Raw genomic sequence first — 25,061 nt, forward strand, 5'->3', positions numbered from 1 at the left:
TTAGCATGCACGAGGTCCTGGGTTCAACTCCCAGTACCTCCAATGAAAGATTAAAAAAAATAGTTTTGACGGTAAATGTTTTGTTATGTATATTTTGCCACAAAAATAAACATAGCTATATTTTTAAAAACCAAAGCGAGACAAGGAGTTTAGGGAGTGGAGAATGGGGTCTTAAGCCTGAGCTGAACAAGGTCACAAAGATGACGAAACGGTCCTGGGTAATTGCTTGTGAGAAACAATTTCTTTTAGGGGCGGTAATTAGATTTTATTTTAATGCTAAGCACGTGCTCTACCACTGAGCTACACCCTCCCCTGAGAAACAATTTTTAAAAAATTTTTCAAAAGGCCCTTTCTTGGGTTACAAACCCTTCTGGAAAACTGACAAGATCAGTGGAACTTCTGCTCAGAAATACACAACTTCACATAAAATGTTGGGGACTTCCTACACCGTCTGAAAACGCCCCATTATCTCCTGGTTGAACAGTCTGGAGGAAAAACCGAGGAAGTGATAATCAAGAGAGCAATCATCCATCATCGGCTACACTTGAGGGGAGAGGGGAGAGTGGCCCGGGGCCTCAGTGGGGCGGGGGGTGCCTGAGGATGTTCCACTCCCTGTCCTGGTGCTGGTGACGTGGAAAGGTTCACTTTCCAAAAATCCATGGGGCTGGCGGGTGAGGTATAGCTCAGTGGTAGAGTGCTTGCTTATTTAGCATGCATAGGGTCCTGGGTTCAATCCCCAGCACCTCCTTTTTAAAAAAGCCTAAATAAACCTAATTACCTCCGCACTCCAAAACAAAAACAAAAAAACTCAAAACAAACCAACCATGGAGCTGTACACTTTTGTACATGACTTGTACACAAAATGTCTATGATACCTCAATAAAAAATACAACAGCAAAACAACCTATTAGAAAATTTAATAGTTTAATACCCAACCTATTAGAAAAAGGTTTGGCAGGAGATACTCCAAAGTATTGAAAATGGCAGGCATTTCTACCAAGAGGGACCATGGCACCCTCCACCATGCCAAATGTTTCTGTATTTTTAAAATTTTGCCGTTTTATAATCACTATAAATGATCTTGTCACAAGTTAAAAAAAAAAAAACAGTGACCACATTTTCCTGAGCTGTCCACAGTGGGTTTGATTAGAACTTTCTGCCACAGTGGTGGTGGCTCTGTGTCTCTGCAGCCCAGTACAGTAGCCACCAGCCACATGCAGCCACTGAGCATGAATTAATTACAGTTGATTTACATTTAAGTGGAAATTGCCACAGGTGGCTAGTGGCTACAGTCTTGGACAGTGCCAGTGTAGGGCAGAGCGTAAGGGAGTTTACTGTAATAGTCTTGCCACTTTTCTGTAGCGTCGAACACTGTTCAAGTAAGTCAGTTTTTAAAAAGAGATCGATTTTAAAGCTTCAGGATGAGTTCAGTGAGACAAGACCAGATACAGATGCTTTGGTATTATCATAAGGTAGCTTTATTAAATTCCTTTACCTTCTAAAAAATGATTACAAAAAGGAATACTTCATTTAAGTGTAATACTGACTTTATGGACGTACCGTGGTCGGAAAGTGAAGTTCAAGGTCATGAGTACATGTGAGAAGAGAGCAGGGTCAAAGGCAGGACCCCTGTAGACTGACACGCCAAGCCCAATGGGCGTAGGGGACAAGAGAACACAGGGATAAATACGGACTTATGGTGGGGGGGGCGCAGTTTAAAGAGCTGCTTCTGGAAGTTTCAAATAAACACACCCACTGGCTCCAGGGCCAGACACACAGGCACACAACTTTTGTACCACTTCTCAAAGCTGCCCAGAGCTGTGGCCTTCTGTTAATGCTCACCCCCAGTCAGCTTGGGTTCTGTCCCCCCTCCAGTTTATGCGTACATGTGTGTGCGCGTGCACAAACACACACACACACAAACTGGGATGTCTCCTTTCATCATCCAAGCTCTCTGTCTTAGGAAACATCCCTTCCATCAGAATCAAAGCAAGCCGGACTCTATCAAGCCAGGAAACCTACTTTTCTAGGAGAGAAGCCTGCACTTAGCTTTACTGAATGAACATGTAAGGGCCGAAGGGACTGCTCTGTCCTGCTGGGGTTTGGCTTCAACCCTGATGGCCGAGCTGAGAAATGGACAAGGGAGGGCAGGACACCTAAGAGCTAGGGGTCTCACTGTCCAGTCACAAGGCACTTTTTGAGACTCAAAACCTGGTCCCCACCTTCTTTTTGGTCACAAAAGGAAAGAATGAGAAAAAACTGCATTGAGATTCTCAGGACAAAACAGGTCATGCAGGGAACTGCGTGTGCTGGGAGAGCCCCATTTCCAGCAGGCTCCATTCCAGGCAGCTCTGGAAAGCCTGTAGGTTGTTTGAAAACCAAAAAAAAAAAAAAAAAAACACACACAAAAAACCCAAAAAAACCCAGCTGGCCCTTGTTTGGTTTTCGGCAAAGCCCTGTCTCTTTAAGTTTGCACTGGGAGCCCTTGGGGGCAGCCAACTTTTAATGGAGCACACATGGCGTTGCTGGCCCTGCGCCAATGCTTTGCCACAGTCTCATGCCCTGTTTTCTTTCCTTTGAGGAGAGAAATTCTGGAGTCTGGAGAGGACAAGGATGGCCCCGTCACTGGGGTGCCAAGCCCAGGGATGCAGCGGCCACTCTGGGAACTGGATTCATTTCCTGCATCTCCAGGTCTGAAGGATTTTTCTAGGAAAATGAGTATCTTCCAGGGCCCCCCTGCAGGGAGGGGATGGATTGCTGGGTAATTTCTCCATGGGAACTGCTGGCACATCTCGGCTGCTGGGTCCTGAGCTCCCCCCACCCCACCCCACCTGAATAGGGGTGACACTGGCTGTGACAACAAGCAGAACGCAGAAGAAACAATGACATTTCCTACCCCGGGTGACAAGGACAGGATCTGCTGTGTGAAGAGACCAGAAGAAAATTCCACTAAGAAAGCCGTCTGGGGTCGGGTGGGAGTGGACAAGATGCTATTATATACCAGACAATTAAATGGAGGGGGAGGTGTGGCGAGGGGGCGTTACGCCACTCCAGACGCGATCCGATCCATGTGTAGTAACATTCAGGATTCAAAGGAAAATGTGCGATTCCAGTGACTTTCAAATCTGGCAACAAATAACCTGATTTTTTTCCCCTCTCCCCTGACAATGATTTAAAAATACAATATTTTTCCCCTCTCACCCTCCTCCACGTATATTGCCAGTCAATTGTTCTCAGTGTTCTTCACAAACCCACGCCCCAGCATCAGCCACTGGCACCAATTATATAAGAATTTAGCTCTGGTCTGCGTTGCGGCTGCTTTGAACTGGGGTACTAGGAAAAACCAGCTTATAGCTGAAGTCTTGTCGCTGTTGGGGGCTCCCCCCGGGAAGCAGAAGAAAAACCCACTTGCCTTGAAGACTTGGGCCTTGGTGGGGATGGGTTGGGGGCTGGCCAGGGAGGGGACCAGGGAGGAGGGATGAGGGACGAGGCTCCACTCTGGGGCTGCCTGGCACCCCCTTCCCCGAGGAGAGGCACCTCTGGGGACCACCCCCTCACAGCTACTCTTCTGCAGAGGATGACGCAGGGCTCTCATCATCAGACATCGGGGCAAACTGAAACGAGAAGCAGGATTCCTTTCATTTGGCATCCTTTCAAGGTGCCAACTTTGTTGGCTGGCCCTGCACCTGCAGTGAGTGAAAAGGCCTTGGCCTCCTGGCCTCAAGGAAGCAACGCTGAGGAGGAGATGCTTCGGAGAAACACACATGTGAATGGAGTAGAGGATTCTCCCGAAGGAGTAGGAATGGAAGGTGATGAATGTGGAGAGTGGGTGATGGTGGGGGGCCAGCTAAGGGGCAGGGCAGTCCAGGCAAAGGAAACAGCAAGTGCAAAGGCCCTGAGGCAGGGGCAAGGATAAGGCCAGTGTGGCTGGAGCACAGTGAGCAAGGCAGAGGGGAAGGAGAGAGGGGACAGGTGAGGGTGGTCAAGCAGGGCTTGGTGGGCTTTGTGGATGACTTTGGCTTTTTCTCCAAGTGGGGTGGTGGGAGCCATAGAGGTCTGTGAGCAGAGGTGGGATGGACCCCGACGAGTGACCTTAGCTGTTCTGGGGAGAACAGATTGGAGGGGCAGTGAGGGTGGGAGCTAGGGAACCAGGGCAGGGGTAGTGGCAGTGGTCCAGGTGGACAGTGATGGAGGAGTGGGGTTTGTCCCTCAGCAGTCCTTGGGAGCAGGACAACACATCGTATAGCAGGACACTACCCAGCCCCGTCACCCTCATCTCCCAGCTGAGGAAAAGAAGCCCAGAGCTGATCCCCAGGTGATGCCCTGAGCGCCACACCTGAGGCTCAGCTGTCCTCACACCCTGAGGAGTGAAGCCAGAAAGACCTGGAGCCTCAGGAAGAACCTGGAAGCCAGGTGAGAGCCACGTGGCTTATGTCTCAGCAACCTTCTCTCTCCTGGCAAATTGCTGTGGTCGACATCCACCACACCCTCCTCAAACCCAGCCCCAGACATGCCTCAGGCAAGTGCAAAGGAGCAGCGAGGCTCCTGACCCCGGTTTGGATTCAGACCCCGAGGTCCCTGTCCCTCCTGTCTGTGAGACTTTGGGCCAGGAGTGTAACCATTCTAAGCCTCAGCTTCCCCACCTAAAAAATGGAAATAATAACAGTACTTTATGCAACTGAACTGGGTTATTGTGGGAGGTTCAAGAAATCACACTTGTTGAGAGGCACCTGGTACACAGTCCCTTAGACTGTCTCCTCCATCAGACAAGGGCAGGGCTTTGGAGACTTATGAGGTGTACCCCTGTCTCCCCCATCAGACTGGAAGGGCTTGTCTCCTCCATCAAGCACTCAGGACACGGAAAGTATCAACTTTACCCTCCTGTTAAGGTTTCCAAAAGAGTGTTTTGCTAACAGGCATGATTTAAAAAAAAAACCAAAAACCCAGATTTCTGTGGTCTAATCAGAGAAATACTGAGTTAGACACAGCTAGGTTAGGTCTCTTTACAGTGAGACCTCTCAAGGCCGTTAATACACTGCATGCTTCGAGTCAAAGCGGAGGTCCTCCGTGTGGTAACGAAGGGCATGCATCTGGAACCAGACAGATCTGGGTTCGAATATTGTGATGTCACCTGGGGCTGCAGTCTCAGCTCTCTGTGCCTTATTTCCTCACGGGGGCAGCGGGAAGGTTCAACAAGCAGCTGACCACACGGTCCTTGACATAGGCCCCCTAAACCATCCGCCCCCCGAGGACCCCCGCTCCCCTCCGCTGCCCGGCGGAGACTGAGACTCACCGAGCACTTGATGTTCATGCGGGAATACAGCATGGAGGCAATTTCACTGTGTCCCGCGTCCAAGGCCACCATCAAAGCTGTGCTCCCATCCTGTAAAGCATCCGTTTTCTATGCTGACGCCCTGCACTGGGCTCCTACCCTCCCCGGGGTGCGCCAGGATGGGGACTCACACGGTCGGTGATGGAGATGTCGCAGCTGGGCACGGCTAGCAGCAGCCCCGTGATCTCCTTGTGGCCGTGCTCGCAGGCGCACATGAGGGCTGTGGAGCCGTCATCATCTTGCACGTTGACGTCCGCCTCGCAGGAAAGCAAGGCTTTGACCACGTCCACCCGCCCGTGGCTGACTGCCAGCATCAGGGCTGTCTGCCCCGCCTGGGCAGGGCAAGGAACAGGCTTATGGATCATGCAGACTGCAGAGCGTGACACCCCTGTTCCAGAACCTTCCATGGTTCCTGAGTACTCTGATGCTAACAGCACCTCCACTTGAGGGCCTCCTTCTGCACCTCAAATAATCCTACCTACCACTGGGCCTTTGCACTTGCTGGTCCCTCTTCCTCCTGCTGGCTCTTTCTCATCTCTCAGGTCTCAGCTTAAATGTCTCCTCCTCGGGGAGGCACTCTATGCCTCCCCACCCTTACACCCACCTAAATCAGATTCCTAACTCATAGGCACAGATGTATGTAAAAATATGTTGAGCTAAAAATTGTACACTATTCTGTGTGCCAAGTAAACCTCCATAAAAATCAAATCAGAGGGAGGGAAATAGCTCAATGGTAGCATGCATGAGGTCCTAGGTTCAATCCCCAGTACCTCCATCTAAAAACTAAATAAACATAATTACCCACCCCTGACAAAAAAAAAGAAAATTTTTAATTAAAAAAAAAAAGTAGAAAAGGGTTAATCTTATGTGCATTTCACCTCAATTAAAAAATTTAAACCACCAAAAGAATTTTAAAAAGAAAGAAAACAGTAAAAAAGCAAGCAGCTTCTGTTATGTGTCATCACAGCATGCCCCTTTTGTCACTGCGTGTAGGCTGTTGCAAATCTCTCCCCTCTTCGCTGTCCTCATAGGGTCCTGGCTGCCCTGCTCTTCTGCCTGACACTCGTCCACACCCCAGTCACCTCCATAATCTCCTAGCTTCTGCTCCCTATCACTCAGCCAAAGGGAGATTTCAAACCAGAAGGCAGCCCATCCCACATGTCCTGCTTTTAAACACCCCCAGTGGCTTCCTGCAGCCCTGAGTCCGAACCCATTCCAAGCCTCCCATGCTTGGGCTCCTGGAGCTCTGGGCTGGCTGGTGAGCTTTGGGAGGGTAGGGATTGTGCCTGCTTGTCCAATACTGCAGTCCCCAGTGTCCAGTTGCTGTTCAGTAAATTACCGAGCAGGATGTGGGATGGTGTCGGATTAAGAAAGGCTGAGAGGCTGAGGAACCCCATGTCCTCCCACACCCTCCCGTTTCCATCACAGGGTCCTATATCAGAGGCAGCCTGACAGGCAGTTCATTAAGAATGGGGCTCAGGGGCTGGACCGCCAGGTTCAAGTCCCCTCTCTTCTAATTTGACCTAGAGGAAACAAATACTTCTCTGAGCCTCAGTTTCTTCACCTGTGGGGTGGGAACCCTCCCCTTGGGTTTGGGGCACAGCCAGGCCTTAGTAAGTGGGAAGGCCCCTCCTGGTACGCAGCCCCGAGGGCCCGTACCTGGCTGGCTTTGGCGTTGACGTCTCCGAGCCGGAAGAGCTGCAGGACAGTCTCGAGGTCATCCGGGGTCTTCAGGGTGGCCAGGGCGGTGAGCATGATGGGGCTGTAGCCGGCTCGGTTCTGCTTGTCCACCTGGCAGACACCTGAGGGGAGGCGCCAGGAGGACATCAGCCCACAGGTCCCCTGATGCTGGCCAGTGTGCCTCAAGGCTGGGGGAGGGTCCCCGAGGACCAGGCCACATCTCTGCCGTCAGACTGGAAGCCTTGCTCACCACCCGTAACGAGCGCTGGGTATTGTGTCTCTTCCATCAGGCTAGGCATGGCCTAATTCCTCCTTTCTCTTGGCCTGAGAACCCCATTCTGCCCCCGGGTATCCATCTCCATTACGGGAGGGACTCCTAGAGGTGGAGGCTGCATCTGCTCCAGCAGACTGGGGCCCCCCGGACACTGGCACCGACACTTAGGGCTGAAAGTAGGAACTGTGTCTCCCTCGTTAATCTGGAAGAGCCCCCAGTCACCTTTCAGACTGGCCCCTGTCTTTTCCTTTAGAGTGTGGGCTCTGCCTCCTTTATCAGACGGACGAGGGGGCCGTGTCTTCCCCATCACACCAAGGAAGGGCAACTTTCTTCCTGACTAATTGAGGACCCCAACTTCTCTCCAATCCCCAGACCAGAGGCCACGTCCTTCCCTCAGAGTAGGGTTCCAGAGGTGTCACCTTCATTATACAGGGGTCGTTAGGGGTGGTGGAAGGGCCACTAGTTTTCCATAAGATCATGTCTGCCTTTTCCAATACAATGGGGCCACAGGTAGGGCCTGTACCTCCCTCACCAGACTGGGAGGACAGTGTCTCCCCCATCATACTGTGAGGGTGGCATCTCCTCCGCCAGACTGGGAGGGCAGTGCTCCCCCATCAGATTATCAAACCCAGGGTGTCAGCCAGCCTGCCTGCCAGAGAACCCCTCGTCCCGCCCCGCCGGGCTCACCGCTGTCCAGCAGCTGCCGCACCACGGGGAAGTTGGCGTGGGACACGGAGTAGTGCAGCGCGGTGTTGCCGTTGCTGTCGGCGATGTTGACCACGTAGTCCAGCAGCCGCGCTGACATGGCCCGGAAGGTGACCAGGTGGCGCCGCACCAGCTCCGGGTGGGCGTCGCTGCGGCAGGCCAGGCGCAGCCACTCCTGCAGCACCGTGGTATAGGCCACTTTCTGGATGCAGGTTGGGGAGGACAAGGGGGCGTGAGGGCCCAGATGAAGCCCCACAAGGGGTGTGTAGACATCCCCATTCTGAACCAGATGAGCCCCCTGGAGCAAAGTATAGTGTCCCCGTCCCAAGACCCTACAGGAAGTGTAGACACTGCCGTCCCAGATATGCCTTCAGAGGAAGGGGTGAGCATCTCCAGCCTGGATGTGATCTTCAAAGGCAAGTGCAGACACCCATGAAGGGAAATAATCCAGCTCCTTCCCTCAAGCCCCTGAAGGAACAAACCAAGGCCAGCTTTGCTGGCAGGCCATCATCCTCGGCCCCTCCTCACCTCCCTTGCACATCTCTAAGACCCACGACTCAAGCACCCACCCACCCCAAGCTTCCAGCCTGGATCCTCAAGAGGCAGGAGTAGAAAGACACTGTAGACGAAGAGAAGCTGGGGTGGGGGTGGAGGGAAGGAGACCCCCACCCCAGGCCCAGGGCCCCAGCGTACCAGCTCCCGCTCGCTGAGGGCTTTGGGGTTGTCCAGGTACTTCTCCAGGGCCAAGCAGGCTGAGATGAGGTCAGGGCTGAGCTCCATCCTGCCAGGGGCAGATGAATGGGGAGTTTATCTTGGGAGCACCCACCTCAGCCTCCTGAGTGCCCTCAACTCCCCACATCCAGCTGCGGTGCTCAGAGAGGGCCTCAACTCCCTCCACCAGGGTGGCCCTCACCCAGTCCTGCCAGGGCTTACCAGAGTGGTGGAATCTCACACCCCCCTTCTCTGGGGACACACTTTTACACTGTACCCCCAGGGGCCAACATGAAGAACATACCAACCCCAAGACAAAGTGGATGCAAAGGCCAAAATTCCAAGTGGCCAGTGGCAGATGGAAAATCTTTTTCTGAGGGCAGATTTTTCATCAGGGGAGAGAAAAAGAAACATAAACAGGAGGGGCAGGTGGGGCAAATGTCCCAAAGAAGGTGGGAGGCTTAAGGACAAACTGCCTGCCCCTTAAATCCTAGCCCCAACAGCCCAAATTGCCCCCATCAGGCCCTTTATCAAAATCTCCACACTTTCAGATGTCCAGGAGAAAAGTACTTGTTCACTAATTCAGACTAAGGTGTGCATGACTGATGGGAGTTTCCCTCAGAGGGTCTGAATGATGGCATTTGAGGTGGAAGTCACCTCTCTGTCCCCCTAGGCCCTGCCTGAATCCCTCCCACACAGAAAACAGACCGGATCTCCTCCTCTGCATTGGATCCTGACGCCCCCTCAGCTGTGGGCATGTGCCGAGGCTCCCGGGACAGCTGGCACTCCTCCTGGCTGGTCTTGGCCTTTGCCATCTCCTTGGGCCTGAGCTGGGGGGCTTCGGCCACACTCGGGACCCTCTCCTCCGGCTCCGGGGCCTCGTTCTCTGTGCTCTCGTTGTCCGAGAAGTTCTCTGCCGTGCTGGAGTCCTCAGATGAGGACTCATACCTGGGGGAGACACTGCAGGTGGTGGGGGAGGGGCACTTGACCTCTCTGGGCCTCAGTTTCCCCATCTGTTAAATGGGGATAATGACAGTATCACCCTCACAGGGCTGCAGGGATGCCGCTTACAGCACCTGGCACACAGTAAGTGCTCAGTAAATACTGGCTATGTTTGTGATCGTGCTTGGGGGTAGGGAGGGGCACTGCTTTTCCCTTCCATCCTTTGATACCCTTCCTGCTTTGCTCTTTACACAGGTGTTATGCTGGTTCAGACCCTCACCCCACTGCACATAGGACCCTCGTGCTTCTTGCTCCCTCTAGACAAAGTCCACGCTTCACGTCCCCCAACTGTCCCTGACCATCATTCCCCAGTCCTCCTGCTTCTCACGTCAGTGCTCCGTCCCAGCTCTGAGCCTTCATCCAGGCTGTGCCCTCCACCAAGGGACCGCGCCCCCCCACTCTGCACCCTGCAAGCTTCTGCTTGTCCTGTAGACATGTGTCCCCTCCATCAGTGACTTCCTGGAGCCATCACTGCCTCCTCCAGGGCCCCATGCTGCCTAAGCATCCCCCATTATTGTTCCAACCATGCTGCACTGAAACTGCCTATTAGTGCCCGAGAGCGCGCTGGACCAGGAGCTCCAGCGGGGAGGCGAGTGGAGTCTGGCAGCTCCTGAGGGGCAGGATGGCTGAGCAGTAACTGCACAGGCGCTGGAGCCAGCCCCCTGGGCCCCACTGGGCCTCAGTTTCCTCATCTGTCTGCTGTGCTTCTGTTAAATGAATGAATAAAAGCAAGGGGCTGAGACCAGTCAGTCCTCTTACCTGCCGTTGACCCCCACGAACTGGAGGCTCCTCCGCCGGCCCTCGGGGTCTGTGGGCTCCTCTTTCCGCTTCATGATGGACCGCACGCCTGCCTGGGCCCCACCTGGTGGGGAAGGGTGGTGTGGTGAGGGTCTCCCAAAGCCAGACCCCACCCCTGGGCCTCTGGTGCCTGGCCCTCTCAGCGGCCACCCCCACTTACCTACTCCCCCGGCCTCCTGTGACTCCAACTCCTGAGAGGCTGCTTGCCTGGTGGGCTCCCTGTTGGTGGCATCACAGGCAGGCACCCGGCCTGTGTTCTTCTCGGGCTGTGCCAGGGAGGGCCCCTCAGACTCCGTGCGTGAGGAGGACGACTCTGCAGGAGCCTGTGGGAGACCTGACAGGACACGAAAAGAGGCTCTCACTCTGGGCAACAATAGCAAAATAAGAACAGTAATAATAACTGCCTCCTGGGGTCACAGAACCAGGTGCCCTGAAGGCTCACTCTTGCATTTCTTCATCAAGTCTTCCCAGCCCGTGCAGAAGATGGGTTATTTACAAATAAGGAAATTGAGGCACAGAGGGTCACCCAGCTAACAAGTGGCAGAATCCAATTCCAACCACACTTTGTTTCCTGCCTCACAGCTGGTCAGGATCAGGGAGGACCATGTGACCCCGTAATCCTGGCTTGTGACCCCGACTCTGACATCATACTGAGCATTGTGTCTGGAAACCACAGCTAAGCATAGTGGTCCCAGTAGGGACTCAAATCTCCCACAGAAGTGCTGTGTGACCTCAGGCAAGTCACTTAACCTTTCTGTGCCTCAGACAAATGACATTTCCTACATCATGGAGTCGTACAGACTAAAGACAGTAATGTCGGGGAAAGAGCTTAGAGCAACACCTGCACATCAAGAGCACTTGAAGAACAATTTGTTAATTCAGGAGAATTGTAAACTATATTTTGATAAGATTTAATATTATAATTTTTTTAACAGAAGCAGACTTATGCCGTAATCATTTTGTATCTGGCTTCCTTCTTTACTTAGTGAAGCAGGTGTTCTGTTAATAATCATGAAAAAGAAACAATAAGGACTATTAGAAAATGAAAATTAAAACCTCACCCAGGGAGAGTTTCAGTTTGGGCCAATGAAAATGAGATGGATGGTGGTAATGGCTGCACAACAATGTGAACGTGCTTAATGCCACCAAACTGGATACTCAAATGTGGTTAAAATGGTACCTTTTATGTTGTGCACACTTTATCACAATTAGAAAAAGCCCACCCAAGTTGGTCTGAGAACATATGTGACCTTGTGGGACCCAGCCCCCACCCCTGCCCTCAAGGGTGCTCCCCCAGCTGGGGATCCCAAAAACCCAGTCACCACTTCAAGTGGCTGCCTGGGTCTCGGAACCCTCTCAGGTCCTCCCAGGCCATATGTGGCTTCCTTGTCACCACTTCCCCAGGATGTCCCCTTCCTGCCACCAGCCATGGGCTCTGCAGACCAATTCATTTTAATTCCCCTTAACGGTTAACTTTTTTTTGACAGTAACTACTTCCTCAAGTCTGTGGGCGACACTTGACTTGAGCTAAGAACAGGGAGTCAACACTCAGCACAAGTAAAGCACATTGAACAGATGACACATTGGCCATAAACACTTCCGACGGCGTCCGAGCCCAGGGCAGGGCTGGGCCGGGCTGATTCCAGAGCCGGAACTCCAACTCCCGAGGGGACCCAAGATCCAACGCCGGCTTTTAATGTGAATCTCCTAATTTTTATTTTTCTAAGCCTTGTCAATAAATTCACATCAAACAAACAAACAAAAGCACTGTGTGGCCAAGTGGAAGGTGTCAGGAGGCAGAAGGACCAGTTGACAATCTCAATGTCAGTCTGAACTCAAGCCTCCTGATGTAAACGCCTGGGAGGCTCAGAAAATCAGGTGGAGTGACATGCTGCTCAGTGAAAGGAGCCAGTCACAAAAGGACAAATACTGCATGATCCTACTTACATGAGGTCCCTAGGAGAGTTAAATCCATAGAGACAGAAAGTAGGCTGGTGGCTGCCAGGGGATGGGGGCCAGAGGTGGGGAGTCGGTGGTGACTGGGGCAAGAGTTTCAGTTTGGGAAGATGGGAAAGCTCTGGAGATGGAGGTGGGGATGGACGCACAACACCGTGAATGTGCTTATTAACACTGAGCCAGACACTTAAAAATGCTTAAGAAAGTAAGTTTTACGTTACATGTATATTACCACAATTTTTTAAAAAGTGAAAAAAAAAAAAAAGTGAAGTCGAGCAGCCTCCTGGCCAGTCCTGCCCGGGGGGGGGGGGGGAGCAGGCCCCACCCCCCCAAAAGCTTGGATGGCGCCTTCCAGCTTGAGAAGTTCAAGGTCAGACACTGCAATACTGAAATAACAATAACAATAATAAAACTGATAATAGTTATTATTGTTATTCCACCGGGAGACAGGGTAAACTGTTACCAAAATTTATCTATAAGAACTAAAATCTGGGGTTGGGGGGGAGGGATAGATTAGGAGTTTGATATTAATAGGTACACATTACTATATATAAAACAGATAAACAACAAGGACCTACTGTACAGCACAGGGAACTATATTTAATTTCTTGTAATGAGCTATAATGGTAAAGAATTTGAAAAAAATATATATGTGTGTGTATGCATTTAAAAAAAAGAACTAAAGTCCAACTCAGCAATCCCACTCCAAGGCATATATATCTAGAGAAAACTCCAATTCAAAAAGATACGTACCCCAGTATTCATAGCAGCACGATATACTGTAGCCAAGACATGGAAGCAACCTAAAGGTTCATCGACAGATGACTGGATAAAGAAATTGTATACACACACACACACACACACACACACACACAATGGAATACTACTCAGCCATAAAAATAATTAATGTCATTTGTAGCAAAACGAATGGACCTAGAGATTATCATACTAAGTGAAGTAAGTCAGACAGAGGAAGACTAATATCATATGAAGTCACTTTTATGTGCACTCTAAAAAAATGAGACAAATGAACTTATTTTCAAACCAGAAATAGACTCATGAACATGGAAAACAAACTTACGGTTTCTAAAGGGGAAAGGAGGGTAGGGATAAATTAGAAGCTTGGGATTAACCAAATAAACTATTACATATAAAATAGATAAACAACAAGGTCCTATGGTACAGCACAGGGAACTATATTCAATATCTTATAATAACCTATAACAAAAAACAATATGAAAAAGAATATGTATATATACACGTATGTATAGCTGAATCACTATGCTGTACACCAGAAACTAATACAACATTGTAAATCAACTATACATCAATAAAACATTTTCTTAGAAAAAAAACCTCTGTAGGATTAATATGAAGGCTCAACTACAAAGCAACAGGAAGAAAATGTAGCAGAATATTGGGGGCCTCAAGAAAGGGAAAGACCACTTTAAAAAGTCCCTTAAGCATTTGCAAATGTTAACCACTATATATAAAAATAGTTAAAAAACAAATTTCTTCTGTATGGCACAGGGAACTACATTGAATATCTTGTAATAACTTTTAATAAAAAAGAATATGAAAATGAATATATGCATATGCACGACTGGGACACTGTGCTGTACACCAGAAAGTGACACACTGTAACTGACTATACTTCAATTAAAAAAAAAAGTCCTCTAAGCACAAACCACATGTGGAAAGTACGAGGCGATCTCACTTAAATGTGGAATCAAAAGAAACCGAACTCAAGATACAGAGAGAACAGATTGGCGGCTGCCAGAGGTGGGGGATGGCTAGGACGGGGGAAGGTGGTCCAAAGGTACAAGCCTCCAGGTATAAGATACAGGAACACTTTCTTTTATTGGGCTACACTTTACTGCATTTTGCAGATATTGCATTTTTTTTACAAATTGAAGGTTTGTGATACCCCTGCGTTGAGCAAGCCTACCAGCATCATTTTTCCAAGTGTTTGTTCGCTCCGTGTCTCTGTGTCACGTTTTGGTAATTCTCACAATAATTCAAACATTTTCATTATTATTTTATTTGTTACAGTGACCTGTAATCAGTGATCTTTGATGTTACTATTGCAAAAAGACTAGGACTTGCTGAAGGCTCAGCTGATAGTTAGCGGTTTTTAGCAATGAACTATTTTTTAATTAAGATGTGTACTTTTTTTAGACATTAATTCTACCACACACATAATAGACTACACTACAGTGTAAACATAAATTTCATATGCACCAAAAAAGTGTGTGACTTGCTTTATACTGCAGGGGTCTGGAACCAAACCCACAATATCTCTGAGGTCTGCTTGCAAATAAGTCCTGGGGATATTAATGTACAGCATGGTAACTGTACTGTGTATTTGAAAGTTGCGAAGAGAGTAGATCTTAAAAGTTCTCACCACAAGAAAAAAAACTGTAACTCTGTGAGGTGATGGATGTTAATTAAACTTACTGTGGTAATCATTTTGCAATATACACATATATCAAATTAGTAATTTGTACACCTTAAACTAATATCATGTTATGTCAATTATATCTCACAAGTGGAAAAAAATTAAAATTAAAAAAAAGAAAAATATGATGAGTTTAACTATTTCAACATGAAGATATCTATTTGGTTTTAAAAAAAAAAGGACTCCTAGGCAAAATTAATTGATAGAAGGATACAAGCTGTGGGAAGACAGTCATAACGCCAAAAACAGGCAAGGAATTATCTCCTAGAACAGGAGTCAACAAAATTTTTCTGTAAGAGGCCAGATAGAGTAAATATTTTTGGCTAAGTGGACCATAAGTTCTCAAATAGAGAAAAAGCAGCCCTCGACAGTACATATTAAATGAATGGGTGTGGCTGTGTTCTCATAAATTTGAATTTCATATAATTTTGTTCATAATTTCACGTTATCCTTCTTTTCACATTGTTCAACCATTTAAAAACATAAAAACCGAGGGTGGGAGTAGGTATAGCTCAGTGGCAGAGCACGTGCTTAGCATAAATGAGGTCCTGGATTCAATCCCCAGTAACTCCATTAAAAATAAAAATAAATAAAAACATAAAAACCATTCTGAGCTCACTATATAAAAACAGGCAGTGGGCTGGATTTGGCCTGCCTGCTATAGTTTGACAACCCCTATTCTGGAATATGCCAGGTATATCTCAAAATTGCCCAAAGCAAAATGGACAATGACTACAAGTAAGTGATTCACAGAGGATTTTTATTAAACATATACGGTGGTGCCCCATCTCACCAGAAGTCAAAGGAATGCTAATTTTCCTTTATTCTGTTTCCCCGGTGGCGTCTCCTTTGAGTGTGGTTACCGCAGCATCCCACTCAGGGGATGCTGTCTGTGTCCCCCCTGACACCCCAGGTCCCTTCCCCAAAGGAATGCAAATTAAAACAAGAAGATACCACTTGGCACCAGCATAAGATGGACAAAAATTTAGAAAGACAGATAAAACTATATGTTAGTAGGGATGTGAGGAAATGGGCACCTCAGACCAAAGCATGGCTGCTGGGAGTGTGGACAAGAAGACCCTTTCCAGAGAAGACCAGACAAAATCTGGAATGAACTGAATTCTCTGTGACCCAGCAATCCCTCGGGAAGGAGCAGGCAATGATAGTAACAGCACCGTTCACGGCAGCCAGGAGCTGGAAGTAACCTAGGTGCCCACCAAGGGGGGGATCAGATAAGAAAGAACACATACCTAGGGCGGAAAGCTACACAGTCATTAAAAGAGACAAACCAGATTTATAAACATCAGGGTGGAGAATTCGAAAACAGCGTGTAAGGAAGAAAAAAATAGGAAACAGAATGAGATTTTTTCCCCCCCTAAAGCACAATACCATTTTAGGAAATTAAACAGGAACAGGGCATATTTTTTAAGAATACTAAGATATCTATATAGCTTCTGGAAGGTGGGTTGCAAGGAATGATATTACAGTGGGGAGGGCAGGGTGTGATTGAGCAGAGGGTGGTGAACCACAGCCTGTGGGCAGTTTTTATATTTTGAAATGGCTGCAAAAAAATGAAACGAAGGAATCTCTTTGGGACATGTGAAAACTGTATGAAATAGAAATTTCAGTGTCCGCCCATAGAGTTTTATTGGCACATAACCATGCTCGTTCATTTATGTATTGTCTATGTCTGCTTACATGCTACAAAGGCAGAACGGAGGCACCAAATTCATCAAAATGTATATATTAAAAATGTGCAATTTTCTGTATATTAAACATATCGCAGTAAAGCTGGAGGTGGTGGGGAGGGTGGGGAAGAACTGAGTCGTTGCAATAGAGATCGGATGCCTTGCAAAGCTGAAAATATTTGTCAATCTTCAGCAATAAAGATGGAAGATGAAGTTGGAAAAAGAATTAAAGCAAAACAAGACAGGTGCCACGTGCAGCCCAGTGGGGCTAGCTGCCACCAGCCAAAGAATTAGATTAACTCAGATTTGGGCTCCTTAAGTACAAAAAGAAAATTTTAAAAATTTAAATCACTTGGCCAACCAGTGCAGGAAGGGAGAGAGTCCACGGGAGATGGTGTGTAAAGCAATTAAGAAGAATTAAGGCGGGGAAGGTATAGTTCAAGTGGTAGAGCACACGCTTAGCATGCACGAGGCCCTGGGTTCAAACCCCAGTACCTCCTCTAAAAAAAATAAGTAAGTAAACCTAATTACCTCCTCCCCTTCACAAAAAGAAAATTAAGGGAAAAAAAAGAATTAAGAAATTTCCCTGGCATAATGTTAAATCAAAGAAATCAAATAGTTTAAATCCTGGCTTTGAGAACTGTGGGCAAATTCCTTTATCTCCCTGTGCCTCAGTTTCCTCATCTGTAAAATGAGGGTTAAAACCACCACCCACCTCATTGGGGCCCTGGAGGTATAAATGAATTAAAATATGAAATGGGCATCAAATGATGCCCTGGCCCATAGTCAGGGCTGCCTAAATGCTTTTAAAAATAAAATAAGGCAGCACAGCAAATTCCATCAGCTTGGTGTCGCCAGAATTGAAAACTACATATTATTTTCCGCATTACAGAAAAAATGGAAGGAAAGAAGAAGTGTTGACAGCAGCTGTGTCTGGGCGGTGGTGGGTTGATGGGGGTTTTACTTTGTGTTGTAGATTCTTCCGTATTTTCCAGACCTTCCACAAAGAATATGAATTGCTTTCATATGAATGTTTCAAACAAGAGCACAGGAAATTTCAGAGCCTTGGAGAGACCCTATGGATGCATGTGCCTGGCTGCTCCTTCCCCCACTAATCTCTGTGGTGCCTTTGAAAGGTGAGGGGTGGCTGAGACTTTATGGGGTCTCCAGGCCTCTGCCTACCTCACCCACCTTTGCCAGCCTAAGAGGAAGGCTGCCTCTTACCATCCCTGCTCTTGGCTGCAGTGAACAAATTCTAGGTGGCAGAGAGGTTGGGCTCCTTGCTGCCTCCTCTCCCAGGGAGCCCTCCCTGACTCATCCTCTGAGCTGATCGACCTAAAAGAACATGTGGTCCAAACACCTGTCAAGCTATCACCCGACTGCTTCTTTCCTTTCACATCTTGGTTCAAAGAGCCAACAGCTAACCCTTGAGCAACCACCAGTGCCTGGTACCACGTTGAACCAACACCAACTGACGCATTTAAGCTCACACTGATCTGGTGACATTGGGCTATCAGGACCCCCAATCTGCAAATGCAGCACAGAGAGGTTAAACAGCTTGCTCAAGGGCACAGAGCCAGGGATCATGGAAATGAGAATTTGAACCCAGGCCACCACCCCATGCCCCTGTTTTATTTGCTTCAAACATGTGTCCTCTGAAATGATACTTCTTCACTTGTTTCTTGTGGTCTCCTGTTTATTGAAGAGGCTTTTGTCTGTCTTGTTCACTGCTGTGTCCCCAGTGTCTAGAAGAGTCTGGCCCATAGCAGGCACTCAATAAACATTTGCTGAATGAGAAGGCGCTAAAATGAATTAGCACATGCCAGTTCGGCACAAGCATGGCAGAGATTGAGGCTGGCTGCAGCAAGAGGGAGTTAAGGGAGACATAAGGGAGAACTTTCTGGGGACAGCAGATTGCATAGTGTGGGGCATCACTACGTCTGTGTGTCCTGAAGGAAGGAGACCCCATGGCTGCCCTAGAAGCATCTCTGGAATGGAGGTTGCCTCTCAAGAGATCTTGAGGCTGGGCCGGGCGGAGCCCCTGGCTGGGGGCCAGAGTCGCAGGGCTGGATGTTTGGGATAGACGCAGAACCCAGGGGTGGAGTCCAGAGCTGGCCAGGAACAACATGGGGAAACAAGAAAACACAGCTGGGTCCCCGCCCTCCAGCTTGTGCCCACTGGTCCCTCCATGGGGCTCTGACCATCTGACATTCGAGGCTGGGATGCGGATCTGAGCTCCACCTTTGAGCCTGGCTGCAGGTTCAAGCCGGCCTGGGCTTTGATCCCAGCTGTGTGACACAGGGCAAGTGAAGCTTCTCCCTGAGCCTCGGTTTCCCCAGATGTAAATGGAGTTGACCTGAACATCATCAGTAGAAACAGCAACAAACACTGACTGAGTGCTTACTGAGTGCGCTAATTCACACGGGCCCTAGGGGTAGAGACCGTTATTCTGTCGCTTCACAGATGGGGAAGCTGAGACCCGGAGATGGTGACGCTGCTCATTCAGGTCACACACTAAGAAGTGGAATTTGAACCCAGGTTGCCTGGCTGCACAGCCCACTGTTTGTAGCCCCTCCATGGGGGAAACACTTATCAGAGCACTCAGCACCAGGCTGGTGTTCAATAAAGAACAGCTGTTATTATTATGAATCATTCTGGCAGTTTCTCCCAGGGGCCTCAGGACAGCGGTGGTGGGGCAGCTGCCATTCTGCACATCCCACATCCCCTTTCCTGGCATGAGGACTCAGCACTTCCTCCAGGGAGCAACCCCTTCCTCCTTGAGGATTTGGGTGGGGCTCCTCTATCCCCAGGATCTGGGCCTGGGCAATGAGGGAAATAGTCATTAGCTCAGTGATGGCACATGACCCAAGCCAGCCAAGGAGAGCCACCCCTGGGATTTTTATTGGTGCTATCTGGATTGAGGGGATCCCAGTCCATGTTGCTGCAAGGATAGATGCCCGTAGAGGTGGGGTCATCTTTGCTCGCTTGAGAGAGAAGCCTCCAGGATGCACACAGGAAGAGAAAGAAAGAATTAGAGATTCCTGATGATATTTAAGCACCTGGATCCAGCTACACCTGAAGCTGTCCCCAAATTATGTGAATAATATATTTCCTTTTCATGGTCTGAGATTGGTTCCTGCCACTTACTGAACTGAACAAACAGGGAGGATTTTTTCTGCCCAGCAACCAACAGCCATGGGGATCCTCCCCCATGGACCTCCTGTTTTCTAGACATTTACAACATGCTAGACATGAGCACACACACTTAACAGACAATCAATCTCTTCACATGGTCCCTAGAGGCACTGAGTCGGCAGCACAACAATGCCCTTTTTGCAGAAAAAGACTGAGGCTCTGAAAGCTGGAGTTGGTCTGTCTGGTGGAAGCCCAGGGCTGGACCGGACCCTGGCATTCAGAGGAAGAAAGAAGGACCCTCCACCATCCTCCCTGGCCCGCTATGGCTCACCTGCTACCCCATCGCAGCTGCGCTCTGTGATGCTGATCTTCTTCACCAGGTGGACGTTGCTGGTGGATGCAGTGGGCATTGGGAACATTGTCTCCACCACCTCATGGCTGCGGAATACAGGGGGGCTCTCAGCCCCACTGGAAGTCGCCAGGGCCCGCAGCCCTGTCCCGTAGGGCTCCAGACTTTGGGCTCGCTGTGCAGGGGCCCCGGCAGCTGTGCTGGCTGCCACCTCCACCTCCCGAGGGCCCTCCACCACCCGGACGGTGTCCACACGGACCGGACTGTCCGGTGGTGGCCAGGCCTGGGGCTGGAGGTCGGCCTGCCGGGCCTGAGCTGCCTGCAGCTCCTGGAGCGCTTTCTTGAGCTGGGTCTCCAGCACGGCAACCTTAGCGGCAAGGGCTGCCTCCCCATCGGGCATGCCCAAGTCCCGCTCTCGGACCCACGTGCCCACGCTCCGGGTCTCGAGGGCCACCGGGTCCTCGGGGGTCTCAGGGAGATCCAGGCAGAGCTCGCTTCGGCCCCGGGCCCCTGTGGGGTGGCCTAGGAATTTCTGGCTCTTGAGCTGCACCGTGAGCTGCCGCTTCTCCTCCTGCAGTACCGACAGCTTCACCTGGAGCACGGGGATCAGCTTCACCTGCTCCTCCAGCTGCCGCAGTTTCCGCAGGGCACCAGCCATCTGCTCCCGCACGTGGGCCAGGTGGCCCGCGCTGGGCGGCACTGGCGTGGACAGTCCCGAGCTTCTCGGAGTCGGGGGTGGCAGCCCCACACCCACCAATGAGCTCGTTGAGCCGGCCGCGCTGGGGGTCAGGGAGCCCAGCCCGGTGGGTGTGGCCGTCTGGTCCTCGAGGCGGCGACGGGCATCCAGCAGCGTGCGCTCCACGCGAGGGTTGAAGCCGGCGCGGGCCTCCAGGGCGCCGTACTGTGGGTAGAAGCCGCGGCCACAGTAGGAGTAGGCTGAGTGGCGGCTGTCCCCACTGGCGTTGGAGCACAGGGACTCAGTGGAGGTCCACCAGGAGCCAGGGCCGCGGGGCAGGGAGCCCAGGCGCGGCCGGCGCTGCACAGCCACCCGCCGTAGTGTGTGGCCCTTCTCAATGTCATCCACGTACTTAAGAAAGTCCAGGTCCAGGCGGTAGCCATAGGGCGTCTCCACGGAGTAGGGCAGGTCGGGCTCCTTGGCGGGGAAGGCGGGCGGGGAGGCTGGGCCAGGGGTCCCTGGGATGGGGAGAGATGCCAGCGCTTCTGAACACTGTGGTCCCCTCCTCCGGGTGAAGGTGGGAGAGTCAAGGCTTATTTGCCCAGAGGATGGGAGCCCACCAGGCACTCAATCACTCAGCTGTCTCTGGTCTCAGACCCCCAACCAGGACAAGACCTTGTCTCCACACTCAGACAAACTTCCTTCCCTGGAAGACCCTCTGGTGCAGAGCCAAGCTGTCCCCATTTAAGTCCTCAGGGTAGGGCCGTGTCCTCCCTCAACCCCCTCAAGGAGGGCCCCCTCCCCTCCCCTACGCCTCACAGGGCAGGGTTGTATCCTTCCTTGGGCCTCCAGGAAAGGACTGTGACCCCCCACCTCCAACCCCAGAGCAGGGCCCTCTTCTCAGTGAGACCCCTGACCTGGGAAGGGGGCTGGCACGTGCAGGACTTGGGCCATCCTCTTGCTGCAGATGTCCCTCGAGAGTCACTTGGGAGACGTGAGTCAGACCGCCTGCAGCACAGGCTGAGGCTTACCTGGGAACGGGGTGTGATGGAGCCTGGAGTCAGGAGTCTGCAGGGGGAGGGAAGGGGATGTGGCCACCCCCCTCCATCACTGTCTCCCCTGGAACTTCCCCCTTCCCCCGGGCGTGGGACCCTCTCATAGGCACACAACCGGCCTGGCTGTGGAAAAGGGTGGGGGGCCCCCATGGCCTGGAACAAAGAAACCAATCCTCATGGTCCGCTCGCACATCTGTCCAGCCCCTGGACAGGCTCCAGCTGTTCCCACAGCCCCGCCTCCACAAGGCCCACCCACCCCAGGGCCGGCGGGTGGGGGCCTAAGCCCGACAGGCCCCACCCTTCCTGCACCTCCCCCCCCAGCCCAGGCCAAGAGCTGGCTACCGGGACAGATGGGGGCTTAGGTGGGCAGAGGGTTGGGGCACTAATGGGGAGATAGTCTTCCTGCAAGGACTCTGGGAGACAGAGACACAGGGGCACAAAGAGAACTAGAGCTCAGGGCTGGGGACCCCAAAGCAGAGCTGGGTCAGCCAGGCAGGGGTGGGGGAGTGGTAGGGAAAGTTGAGGGTAGGCAATGAGGAGTAAAGCCTTTCCCCTTTATGGAAACAATTTTCTCTAAAAATAAACAGTTTCGCTGCCGGGCTACACGAGAACTTCCTGCTCCCCCCTCAGGATGCGTCCGGCTGGAGGCTTGGGGGCGCAGCAGGGACAGAAGGCCGGGTGAAGGCCCGGGAAGTCACAGGGGTGGGAGGAGGAAGTCAGAGGGGATGCCTGGAGGCTGCAAAGGAGAGAGACAATCAGGGCCTCTCACTAACCCGCCCCCCCATCCCTGGAGGCCTGCCAGGGCACTTTTGTCCCCAACACTCCTCCTGAGTTTGGCCAGTCCTTTCTGTTGTCTGACTTCTAGCCACCCTGCTGCGGAGGTCCTAGCCCATCACACCACCAGAGAGGACCTTTTCCAGCCTATGGGTACCAGGGCAGGGCGTACCTGGGAGGATGGGCCAGATGGGGCACCTGCCGGGCATGAAGGCGGGGCTGGGGCTCCAGGGGCAGCCGAGCTTGTCCTGTCTCACGCCCCACTTGCTTTGCGTCTTACTTCGTCTCTCTCCCCGTCTCTGCGTCTCTCCACGTCTGTCTCTCTGCGTCTCTCTTCACTTCTCTCTCCCTGTCTCTCCACGTCTCTGTCCTCACTTCTCCGTCTTTCAATACCTGGAACACAGTCACTGATTGTAGGAAATTTGGTTTTCCACCTGCCTCGAGGCTCACCCCATGCACAACAGAGAGCTGATCAAAAATATTTTCTGGGGACCTGAGAGAGACCAGAGGCAGGGAGCAGGAACGGTCCCCTGCGGGGACCCCTGGAGGTGGAGAGGAGTGGGGTGAATAACAATATTAACTATAATCATCATCCTGGCAACTCATTTGATCAACACGACAACACTACCAGGTAGGTAGTTATCACCCAGTTTTACAGAGGAGGTACCTGGGGTCACAGGAATGCACCGTGACTTGCCCAGGGTCACTGAAGCGGGAAGTGGCTGGGTCTAGATTTGAATCCTAAGCCTGGTGGATTACCCCACTGCCAGCCAAGCCACCCTCACCCCCTTCTCCACATCCCTCTGCCCATTTCCCAGACAGCCAGACTGAGGTCTGAGGGTCTCCAGTCATCTGTCCTCCGTGTGGACTCAACGTGGACAAAGAAGATGGTGGGGGGAAGTGTAGTGGCGGTGGGTGTCTGTGGCTGAGGCTCCTCTCCCTTTATAGGACTCCTGGAGGATGGGGAGGACACGGGAAAGGACAGAGAAACATGGAGAGAAAGGGAGACAGGACACCCCAAGAGGGGATAGGTAGGAGGACCTGGGAAGGGGTGCTGCGTCCGGGGCAGGCCTGAATGTCGGGCGGGGTCTTTCTAAAGCCCCCCTCCCAGACCAGCCTGGGCGTCTCTGGGGTCTTCCCGCCCCTAAGACAGGAGCGAGGGGGACCCCGCCCCGTGCAGGGAGGGGGCGGGGCCTGCGGGGGTCCCCCGCTAATGGCAAACAGCTGCCGCTCCCCACACCGGCTCAGCAGCCAGGCCGAGGCCCAGCCTGGCCGGACGCTCGGCCGCCTTCCCGCCGCCTGGGGCCTGGCTCTGGCCCGGCCGCGGAGGAGGGCGAAGGAGGACAGACGAGGGGGGAGGTGGCGAGGCAGAGATAGAAAGGAGGACGGAGACATGGGAGAGGAGCAAAGGGGAGGCAGTGATGGGGCAAAGGGGCACGGAGGTACAGATGGGAGATGGGGTTGGGGGAGAGAAGCAGGGACAGGGTCAAAGATGCGAACGGGACAGAGGCACGGGGACCGAAACACTCAAAAGTCCGGAAAGTTTGGGCATAGCTGATGGAGTTGGAGGTAGCAGCTGGTAGAGACCGGCGAGATCCCGCCCCGGGATTGGAGGTGGGGTAGGGTGGGATGGGGACTACGCTCGAACCCCGAACCGGACTCGAACCCCGACCCAGCCCGGGTCCTACTCGCCTCCCGCGCTCCAGCCGCTGCCGTCCCAGAGTCCCGCCGCCCGTGCGTCCTCCGCGCGCCGCCGCCCGGCCGAGCGGCCCTCAATGGTAGCTCCGCCCCCGCCCCGCCCCCTCTGGGCCGACCCGCCCCCTGTAGTCGCCTTCGGCCCCGCCACGGTGGAGGGGGTTGGGGAGGAGACACGATTGTACCTGGACGGCAGGTGTGTGTGTCCTCGTGGGGATGCCCGGCCTCGCCCACTCCTCCAGTCCCCGGGGCAAGGTCCCCCCATCGCTGTCCTCTCCGGCCCACTGCAGCTGGGCCGCTGCGGGAGGGCGGGAGGGGGCGGGGCTGGCCGGGGCTGGCCCGGGCCCAGCTCCTGGAGGGCGCGGAGGGCGGGCGGTGGTGGTGGCTGCGGGAGGTCACCCTTCCCCCAGCCGGCCTAGGGCTGGAAGCCGCCCAGCGCAGGCCTGGTACATGGTGGCGTGACCACCGCGGGGCGGGAAGGCGGGGGAGGGGGGTGCTGGGTCAGCGCTAGGTTGCACAGGCGTAGCTCAGGCCTGGGCTCCATGGCCAGCAAGACCTAGGCTCCAACACCACCAAGCCTTTAACTTTCTGCTGCCTCAGTTTCCCCATCTGTAAAACGGGGTTAAGAATGCTGCCTGACTAACAGTGGTGTGGAGAAGATTCACTAACCATGAGGCAAGGCCCTAATGGAGGTCCCTCAGGCAGAAAGGCCCAAGAACGGGGGGGGGGGGGGGGGGGGGGGCGCAGTGTCTTTCTGGGAGCCAATTATACAG

General features: G+C 52.0%; 1 protein-coding gene across 3 annotated transcripts; it reads right to left on the minus strand.

Annotated features, from left to right (window-relative positions):
* Positions 1–3,288: 3,288 nt before the first annotated feature.
* Positions 3,289–24,495, minus strand: KANK2 (KN motif and ankyrin repeat domains 2). Of its 3 annotated transcripts, XM_032465681.1 has the most exons (13): positions 24,474–24,495; positions 22,766–22,986; positions 21,682–21,795; positions 20,071–21,282; positions 10,663–10,836; positions 10,464–10,566; positions 9,411–9,650; positions 8,685–8,772; positions 7,974–8,193; positions 6,992–7,134; positions 5,464–5,664; positions 5,294–5,383; positions 3,289–3,614 (listed from the first exon to the last, which is right to left on the minus strand). In XM_032465681.1, the coding sequence occupies exons 3-13, from the start codon at positions 21,716–21,718 to the stop codon at positions 3,561–3,563; spliced, it is 2,562 nt and encodes an 853-aa protein (XP_032321572.1). In that variant the 5' UTR covers positions 21,719–21,795; positions 22,766–22,986; positions 24,474–24,495; the 3' UTR covers positions 3,289–3,560. The 3 variants fall into 3 exon arrangements, with proteins under 3 accessions (XP_032321572.1, XP_032321574.1, XP_032321573.1); XM_032465683.1 differs by lacking the exons at positions 22,766–22,986; positions 24,474–24,495 and adding an exon at positions 24,286–24,310; XM_032465682.1 differs by lacking the exon at positions 24,474–24,495 and having other exon boundaries at positions 21,682–21,832.
* Positions 24,496–25,061: the final 566 nt, after the last annotated feature.

This window comes from Camelus ferus, chromosome 22 (assembly GCF_009834535.1).
Source record: "Camelus ferus isolate YT-003-E chromosome 22, BCGSAC_Cfer_1.0, whole genome shotgun sequence".
NCBI classification, from domain to species: Eukaryota; Metazoa; Chordata; class Mammalia; order Artiodactyla; family Camelidae; genus Camelus; species Camelus ferus.